This window comes from Mustelus asterias, chromosome 15 (genome assembly GCF_964213995.1).
Source record: "Mustelus asterias chromosome 15, sMusAst1.hap1.1, whole genome shotgun sequence".
Lineage (NCBI taxonomy): Eukaryota > Metazoa > Chordata > Chondrichthyes > Carcharhiniformes > Triakidae > Mustelus > Mustelus asterias.
Genome location: NC_135815.1, coordinates 6,931,012 through 6,941,236, shown reverse-complemented (window position 1 = coordinate 6,941,236; position 10,225 = coordinate 6,931,012). Strand labels below are relative to the sequence as shown.

The following is a 10,225-nucleotide window of genomic DNA, read 5'->3' as shown; positions in this document are numbered from 1 at the left end:
CTCAGTTCCAGCAGCAACTAAAAGAACAGCAAGATCAATTGGTTGCATCGCAAAAGCCATCTCATCACTCTGAAGGTGTGGGGGGAGATGGAGAGGAACACATGTATAGGTTATGGAATGCTGCTTATGCAAAGCTGCACCCCCCCCCCCCCAATTCCCCCAGCCACATGCTCCCCACAACCACAGCTCCCCCAATTCCCCCAGCCACATGCTCCCCACAATCACAGCCCCCCCAATTCTCCCAGCCACATGCTCCCCACAATCACAGCCCCCCCAATTCTCCCAGCCACATGCTCCCCACAATCACAGCCCCCCCCAATTCCCCCAGCCACATGCTCCCCTTAATCACAGCCCCCCCAATTCCCCCAGCCACATGCTCCCCACAATCACAGCCCCCCAATTCCCCCAGCCACATGCTCCCCACAATCACAGCCCCCCAATTCCCCCAGCCACATGCTCCCCACAATTACAGCTCGCCACACTACCAGAAGGACGTGGAGGCTTTGGAGAGAGTACAGAGGAGGTTTACCAGGATGTTGCCTGGTATGGAGGGGCTTGGTTCTGAGGAGAGATTGGGGAAACTGGGGTTGTTCTCCTTGGAAAGACGGAGGATGAGGGGAGACTTAATAGAGGTGTATAAAATTATGAAAGGCATAGATAGGGTGAACGGTGGGAAGCTTTTCCCCGGGTCGGTGGTGACGTTCACGAGGGGTCATAGGTTCAAGGTGAAGGGGGGGAGGTTTAACACAGATATCAGAAGGACATATTTCACACAGAGGGTCGTGGGGGCCTGGAATGTGTTGCCGGGCAAGGTGGTGGAGGCGGACACACTGGGAACGTTTAAGACTTATCTAGACAGCTATATGAACGGAGTGGGAATGGAGGGATACAAAAGAGTGGTCTAGTTTGGACCAGGGAGCGGCGCGGGCTAATTGTTCCTTGTTTCTCGTTTCAAGGCTTCATTCTACGATCATCTTGCTGGTGCCAGTACAGAGTGAGACTGCGGATAGTTGGGAACCTGTCTCGGGGGCAGGGAATTCATATGGTGTTCGTGGAAGTGGAAATGACTAGGGTTGGGAAGCATTTTCCGATCGGGGCCATTGTGATCTCCTGGACTCGTTTCGATCGCCTCAGGGGGTCGGAGAGGAATTTCCCAGATTTTTTTTTCCCCATATTGGCCCTGGGGTTTTTCACTCTGGGTTTTCGCCTCTCCCTGGAGATCACATGGTCTGGAATGGGGGGGTGGGGGTAAGTTAATAGGTTGTAATGAACAAAGCATCGTAGCTGTGAGGGACAGCTCGGTGGATAGGATATTGGTATGTAGATAGGCTGGAAAATTGGGCGGGGATCCTGGATTCAGGATTCAATCCTGGACCGGGGAGCGGCGCGGGCTTGGAGGGCCGAAGGGCCTGTTCCTGTGCTGTATTGTTCTTTGTTCTTTGTTCTTTGTCCCCCAATTCCCCCAGCCACATACTCCCCACAATCACAACCCCTCTAATTCCCCAGCCACATGCTCCCCACAATCACAACTCCTCCAATTCCCCAGCCACATGCTCCCCACAATAACAGCTCCTTGAAAAGTTGAGAGGCTGCAGCAATGCTCTTTGCATGGACTTTGTGAACATCCTTCAGCTGGAAGTGAGCTGAGGGCACTAGGAGCCAGCAGCACTGCAAGACTCGAGGTCAGTGCTGAGACCCGGATCCATGCTGCAAGTCGGACATCGGAGACCCTGCAGAGCAACAGTCCCCCCACTCGCAGAGTCACCACCGACCCAAGAAAGAAAATGGCTGCATTGAAAGGACACTCGTGAATAGCAGAGAGCCGTTGGACGCTTGGCACTTACCTTCTCACTAACCCTCACTGATGGAGCGCCCGGATCGGATTTTTATGGAGCATGTCTGTTTCACGTCGATTCTGGATGGGTAAACGCGATGGAGTTGGTAAAGTTGGGCGTGCAGCCCATTAATTCAATTTAAATACATTCAAATGCATTTAAATGGCCGTCGCGCCCGTTTCGGGCGCGGTCCCAATCATGTCCATTTTTGGGCCTTGGTAAAAGGGGAACTGGCGTGGAGGCGGGCACAGATCACGCTACTCGGCTCACGTCCGACTTTAACAAGTTTTCGCGCCAGAAATCGGGCGCAACGCAATGGTAAAATCGGGCCCATTAAGTCTTGAGAACAACATTTGACCCATTGAAATCGCTCCTCCATGCAGATTAATGAGGAATGTTCATGTTCCTTCCTCTGATTGTCAATCAAACCAATACCCATTGACATCTTCATCATGCCAACGTGTTTTGAAGTAACTTTGTAATTCACTCACTGAGAGCACTGTGCGTTGCTGAGGTGCAACCTTTCCACACCCTCCAACCGCAGAGACCCCTGTAAGTCTCAGTCCTAGATGGCCTTAGCTTAAGTGTGAGACTGTGATCTACCATTTTGTCCTTCCATGGGTAAGGAAACCATTTCTGTTTGGAGTACTCCAGGTGTGTTCTCACCAAGGCCCCCTATAGATGCAGTAAAACATCATTGCTTCTGCACTCAAGCCCCCTGGCAATGAAGGCAATCAATCATTTGCCTGAAAAACAGAAAATGATGGATGAATTCTGCCCTCTCGGATGGACACTAAAAAAATCCCACCGCACTCTTTGTGTAAGAGTGGAATGCCTTGGCCAATATCTATCCCTCAATTAACATCATTATACCAGATTATCTCATCATCGTCACATCGCTGTTTGTGGGATCTTGCTGTGTACAAATCGGCCGCTGCATTTCCTACATTACAACAGTGACTACACTTCAAAAATGCTTAATTAGTGGTGAAGCAATGTGACGAGGTTGTGAAAGGTGCTGTACGAGTCTTTAGTCACCAAATCACAGTCACCTCTGAAAGGTGGTGCAGGGAAAGGTCGTGAGACGGTTCCCTGAGGTTTGAGGACCCAGTTATGAGGAAAGATTCGAGAAGCACAGATGATTCCACCTTTCAACACAGCAGTCTAAAGGGAATCCAATTGGTCCACAAATATTAATGAACAGGTAATGGAGAAGAGATAAAGCTGGACCATTGATTGCAACCAAATTGTGACAACAGGACAATTGAGCACAAGTTCAAAAGACTGCAAGGAAAATTCAGGGCGAAGGCCATGAAATTCTTCTCCAATGAAGCGTCCGCAACTCACAGGGTGAAGCAAAGCGGATCGTTCTTATGGCACCGAAAGTTGAATTCTGGGTATCCCTGTGACATGGACATAGGGACGGAGTGGGACACGCAAACACATTTCACAAGAAGACAGAGGGGAGACCTAGAGTCACAGAGGTTTACAGCATGGAAACAGGCCCTTCAGCCCAACTTGTCCAGGCTGTCCTTTTTTTTTAACCATTAAGCTAGTCCCAGTTGTCCGCATTTGGCCCATATCCCTCTATACCCATCTGACCCATGTAAATGTCTAAATGCTTTCTAAAATACAAAATTGTACCCGCCTCTACTACTACCTCTAGCAGCTTGTTCCAGACACTCACCACCCTCTCTGAAAAAATTGCCCCTCTGGACCCTTTTCTATCTCTCTCCTCTCACCTTAAACCTATGCCCTCGAGTTTTAGACTCCCTTACCTTTGGGAAAAGGTATTGACTATCTAGCTGATCTGTGTCCCTCATTATTTTATAGACCTCAATAAAATCACCCCTAAATCTCCTACGCTTCAGAGAAAAAAGTCCCAGTCTATCCAGCCTCTCCTTATAACTCGAACCATCAAGTTCCCGGTAGCATCTGAGTAAATCTTTTCTGCACTCTTTCTAGTTTAATAATATCCTTTCTATAATGGGGTGACCAGAATTGCACACAGTACTCCAAGTGTGGCCTTACCAATGTCTTGTACAACTTCAACAAGATGTCCCAACTCCTGTATTCAATGTTCTGGTCAATGAAACCAAGCATGCCGAATGCCTTCTTCACCATTCTGCCCACCTGTGACTCCACTTTCAAGGAGCTACGAACCTGTACCCCTAGATCACTTTGTTCTATAAGTCTGCCCAACACCCAACCACTAACTGAGTTGGTCCTTTAGGTTTCATAGATTGAAAGCGCAGGATGCTGACTCATCATCTCATCCTTTCTCGTTGCAGAAAAGTCAACAGACGTTTGGGTTGTGTGGATGGAGTTGGATTTGGAGTGGGTGTAGGGTGGATGGGGGATGAAATAGCCTCAAAACTGAGGTCACATCAAGATGAAGTAAAATAAAAAATAATGTTCTGTTGAATTAAGCTTCACGCCACCGACTCCTGTTTGAGGCTGTGGCCATTGCTGATGGTGTTTCTGTTGCTGCTTCTCACGGATGTCATGCGCATGGCGGACGTGCTCTGGAAATAGCTGTTGGATATCGAGGGCTGCCGCCGCCTCTGGCACCTGAGGTGGCTGTTGAAATGCCTTCGGAAACTCTCGCTCAGAAGGTAGAGGGCGAATGGGTTCACGCAGGAGTTGGAGAAGCTTAGCACCCGGCCCAGCACTGTGACCATCAGGTGCCCCAGGGACGGGTCGATCTCACCGTAGTGGAAGGAGCGGTACATGTACAGGACGTGGTTGGGGAACCAGCACAGGGCAAACAGGCCGACAAACACCAGCACAATCTTCGCCAGACGTTTCCGAGTTTCCATCTGGAAAGAGAAACAGGGGAAGAGAAAGAGTAACACTGGGGATGGTGAAATCAGAGGGCAGAACTAAATGCCAAGAGATACCAACAATAACGTAACCCTTTGCCCTCACTATCAACTCAATTGGCTTCAACTCTCGCAGGGAGTGGGCATAATAAGCTTCCCAAAGTTTTCCATGGGATGTGGGCATTGTTAGCAAGGCTAGCATTTCTTGCCCATCCCTAATTGCCCTTGAGCTGTGTCACTTGCGAGGCCATTTAGGAGTCACATAGAAACATAGAAGATAGGAGCAGGAGGAGGCCATTCAGCCCTTTGAGCCTGCTCCGCCATTCATCACGATCATGGCTGATCGTCCAACTCAATAGCCTAATCTTGCTTTCTCCTCATAACCTTTGACCCCATTCACCCCACGTGTTATATCCAGCCACCTCTTGAATACATTCAATGTTTTGGCATCAACTACTTCCTGTGGTAAGGAATTCCACAGGCTCACCACTCTTTGTGTGAAGAAATATCTCCTCATCTCCGTCCTAAATGGTCTACCCCGAATCCTTAGACTGTGACCCCTGGTTCTGGACACCCCCACCATTAGGAACATCCTTCCTGCATCTACACTGTCTACTCCTGTTAGAATTTTATAAGTCTCTATGAGATTCCCCCCTCATTCGTCTGAACTCCAGTGAAAACAATCCTAACTTAGTCAATCTCTCCTCATACATCAGTCCCACCATCCCCGGAATCAGCCTGGTAAACCTTCACTTCGCTCCCTCGAGAGCAAGAACATCCTTCCTCAGAAAACCACATTGCTGTTGGTCTCAGGTCACATGTAGGCCAGACTGGGTAAGGATGGAGGATTTCCTTCCCAAAAGGGCACTTGTGAATCAGATGGGTTTTTATGACAATTGAGGATAGTTTCCTGATTGCCTAGTTTTCAATTCCAGATTCATTCATTGAGTTTAAAATTCCATCAGCTGCCATGGTGGGATTTGAACCCGTGACCCAGAGAACTAGCCTAGGCCTCTGGATGACCAGTCCAGCAGCATTACCAGTACACCACCAGTTCCCCTGCCAAAGTGGCTGAAGGATAAGTCCATTTCCGTACAGAATCATATTTCTTTCCAATGAAGCATAGTTAGATGAAAATCTTCCCCAATCAGGAAATGAGTTGTCTTTTCCAGGCAATTGGCCCATACACGGTGCATTTAAAGCATTTCCTGTTCACTTTCGACCACCAAAGACAATGGATAATAATGCCAACCTATTCCGTTCATGTGGGAAAGCTAAATTATCATCACTGCATACCTTAATCCAAAGTTTCTTCAACTCCAATTGCAATTAACAGTTGCCCTCAGAATGCGTCCAAAAATGTGCGGGTTAGGTTGATTGGCCAGGATAAATTGCCCCTTAATGTCAGGGGGATTAGGAGGGGGGTTACGGGAATAGGACAGGGTGGGATTGTTGTCGATGCAGGCTTGATGGGCCAAATGGCCTCCTTCTGCACTGTAGATTCTGTGATTCTACACTATCAATAGCCAATGATTAAGTGAACAGATGAACAAGTTTTAAACCGAAGGAGGCACTGTCATATGAGCAGTGGTACAAAAGGAATGTGAATCATATTTCAATTATATCAGACATCAAACATCTATTAGTCAGAACAATGAAAGGAAGTGGGTTTCATGGTTCACGGCACAGTGAGTGTGTGCATTTATCTGTTGCATTTTTTGCTTCACTTCTTCTAGTTTTATTCAGATGTGGAAAGCAGAAGCAGGCTATTCACTCCCATCAAGGTCATTTCCTTGATCAGCTAGCCGATTGCACCCTTCATGTTCCGAATCTGCTGCTACCCATGTGTTGAATCTGTCTGTTGTCCAATTTCTACAAGCCGCCCCCTTCCTTCCTCCTTTCTGAAGCTCTGATTTCATGTGGTCAGATTGCAGTGCAGGTCTGAGGAAGGCTATCTCATCCATTGAGCCAGAGATCCCAGTCTCCCCATCCTTCACACCATCGCAGCATCTTGCTATCCCAGGGATCCTTCAGGAAGGCTAATGGAATGTTTATTTCAAAAGGGGGTTGGAGTAGAAGAATAGGGAAGTCTTGCAGCAAATGTACAAGTTACTGATGAGACAGGATTAAGGAGAATCTTAAGGCATTTTATACATACGTTAGGAACAAGACGGTTGTTAGGGAAAGAATCGGACCTCTCGGGGACAAAGGAGGGGAATTATGCTTAGAACCAAAGGAAGTAGGTGAGATCCTAAACGAATACTTTGCATCAGTATTCACAAAGGAGAGGGACATGTCGACTGGTCGTGTCTCAGAGAGATGTGTTGACCCGTTAGAAAAAATCTCAATTACAAGGGAGGAAGTGTTACGTTTTTTAGGAAACATTAAGACAGACAAATCCCCAGGGCTGGATGGCATCTATCCAAGACTCCTCAGGGAGGCAAGAGATAGAATTGCTGGGCCTCTAACAGAAATCTTTGTCTCTTCACTGGACACAGGTGAGGTCCCAGAGGATTGGAGGATAGCAAATGTGGTCCCGTTATTTAAGAAGGGCAGCAAGGATAACCCGGGTAATTATAGGCCGTTGAGCTTGACGTCCGTGGTAGGGAAATGTTGGAGAAGATTCTTAGAGATAGGATATATGCGCATTTAGAACTGAATAATCTCATTAGCGATAGACAGCATGGTTTTGTATGAGGGAGGTCATGCCTCACAAATTTGGTTGAGTTTTTTGAGGAGGTGCCAAAAACGATTGACAAGGGAAGGGCCGTGGATGTCGTCTATATGGATTTTAGTAAAGCGTTTGACAAGGTCCCTCATGGCAGGCTGGTGCAAAAGGTTAAATCTCATGGGATAAAAGGTGAGCGAGCTAGATGGGTGGAGAACTGGCTTAGCCATAGAAGACAGAGGGTAGCAGTGGAGGCGTCTTTTTCCGGTTGGAGGTCTAGTGACGAGTGGAGTTCCGCAGGGCTCTGTACTGGGACCTCTGCTGTTTGTGATATATATAAATGATTTGGAGGAAGATGTAGCTGGTGAGATCAGTAAGTTTGCGGATGACATGAAGATTGCTGGAGTTGCGGATAGTGATGAACATTGTCAGAAAATACAGCAGGATATAGATAGGCTGGAACATTGGGCGGAGAAATGGCAGATGGAATTTAATCCAGATAAATGTGAAGTGATGCATTTCGGTAGATCTAAATGGCAGAACCATCAGGAGTATAGACACACAGAGGGACCTGGGTGTACAAGTCCACAGATCCTTAAAGGTGGCAGCACAGGTGGAGAGGGTGGTGAAGAAGGCATATGGCATGCTTGCCTATATTGGACGGGGCATAGAATATAAAAGTTGGCATGTGATGTTGCAGCTGTATAGAACGTTGGTTAAGCCACATTTGGAATACTGCATCCAGTTCTGGTTGCCATACTACCAGAAGGATGAGGAGGCTTTGGAGAGAGTACAGAAAAGGTTTACCAGGATGTTGCCTGGTATGGAGAGTCTTAGCTATGAGGAGAGATTGGGTAAACTGGGGATGTTCTCCCTGGAAAGACGGAGGATGAGGGGCGACCTAATAGAGGTGTATAAAATTATGAAGGGCATAGATAGGGTGAACAGTGGGAAGCTTTTTCCCAGGTTGGAGGTGACGAACACAAGGGGTCACAGGTTCAAGGTGGAGGGGGGGGGCAAGATTCAACACAGATGTCAGGGGGACGTATTTTACACAGAGGGTGGTGGGGGCCTGGAATGCACTGCCGAGCAAGGTGATTGAGGCGGACATGCTGGGATCGTTTAAGACTTATCTAGGTAGCCACATGAACAGACTGGGAATAGAGTGATACAAACAAATGGTCTAGTTGGGCACATGAGCAGCGCAGGCTTGGAGGGCCGAAGGGCCTGTTCCTGTGCTGTATTGTTCTTTGTTCGTTGTTTTGTTCTTTGTTCATATCTTGTTCATATCTGGAGTTCTGAGAGCAGTTTTGGTCTCCTGATTTAAGGAAAAATATTATTTCATTGGAGGCATCTTAGAAAAGGTTCACCAGGATGATCCCGGTATGGAGGGATTGTCTTATGAGGAAAGGTTAAACAGGTTGGGACTCTACTCATTGGAATTTAGAAGAATGAGAGGAGGTCTCATTGAAACATATAAGATTCTTAAGGGGCTTGACAGGGTAAATGCTGAGAGGATGTTTCCCATCATGAGGAAGTCTAGGACCAGAGGACATAGTCAAGGGACTTGAGAGTCCTGATTCAGGACTCTCTTAAGGTTAACGTGCAGGGTTCAGTTGGCAGTTAGGATGGCAAATTCAATGTTAGCGTTCATTTCTAGAGGGCTAGAATACAAGAGCAGGGATGTACTGCTGAGGCTGTATAAAGCTCTGGTCAGACCCCATTTGGAATATTGTGTGCAGTTTTGGGCCCCATACCTAAGGAAGGATGTGCTGGCATTGGAGGGGATCCAGAGAACATTCACAAGAATGATCCCAGGAATGAAGGGTTTGTCATATGAGGAGCGATTGAGGAGTCTGGGTCTATACTCAGTTTAGAAGGATGAAGGGGGATCTAATTGAAATTTACAGGATACTGACAAGCCTAGATAAAGTGGACGTGGAGAGGATGTTTCCACTTGTGGAAGAGACTAGAACTCGAGGGCACAACCTCAGAGTGAGGGGACGCTCCTTTAAAACTGAGATGAGGAGGAATTTCTTCAGCCAGGGGGTGGTGAATCTGTGGAACTTATTGCCACAGAGGGCTGTGGAGGCCAGGTCATTGAGTGTCTTTAAGACAGACTTGGATAAGTTCTTGATCAATAAGGGGATCAAGGGTTACGGGGAGAAGGCAGGAGAATGGGGATGAAAATAATATCAGCCATGATTGAATGGCGGAGCAGACTCGATGGGCCAAATAACCTAATTCTGCTCCTATATCTTATGGTCTTATAGTCTCAGAATGAAGGGGCGCCAATTTAAGAGTGAGATGAGGAGGAATTTCTCCTCTCAGAGGGTTGAGAGTCTTTGGAACTCCTTGCCACAGAGAGCTGTGGGGCAGAGTCCTTGTGTATATCAAGGCTGAGATAGAAAGATTTTTTTTATCAGTAAGGAAATCAAGGGTTCTGGGAAAAGGGAAGGAACGTGGATGTGAGGAATGTTGGATCAACCATGATCCTACTGAATGGTGGAGCAGGCATTAAGGGCCGAGTGGCCTTTTCCTGTTCCTATTTCCTATGGTCTTATTATCATTACATCTTTGGGTGTTAGGGATTTCAGGAGGTCTGTGCTTGCTTGCTGCACGACCTGATCAAAATTCAGATGTAGGCTCATAAGTGGCAAGTTAGTGTCAGACCATCTCTAAAAACTGACAACCTCTGTTTAATTACATTATCATCACCAAATCCCCACCATTAATCACCATTGACCAGAAACTGGACTTCACCAGCCATAGAAATACTGTGGCTAAAGGAACAAGCCAAAGGCTAGGTAATCTGTGGCAAATAGCTCTCCCCCTGACTCCCCAAAGCCTGTTCACCATCTGCAAGGCACAAGTCAGAAGTGTGATGGAATGCTCCCCAC

General features: G+C 47.3%; 1 protein-coding gene across 1 annotated transcript in view; it reads right to left on the bottom strand.

The window, feature by feature from the left end:
• Nucleotides 1-4,267: 4,267 nt before the first annotated feature.
• Nucleotides 4,268-10,225, bottom strand: part of nmbr (neuromedin B receptor) — a 44,927-nt gene continuing 38,969 nt past the window's right edge. Inside the window, exon 4 of the mRNA XM_078230636.1 lies at nucleotides 4,268-4,654. Coding sequence (XP_078086762.1) covers nucleotides 4,268-4,654 — 387 coding nt within the window. The remainder of the gene's footprint in view (nucleotides 4,655-10,225) is intronic.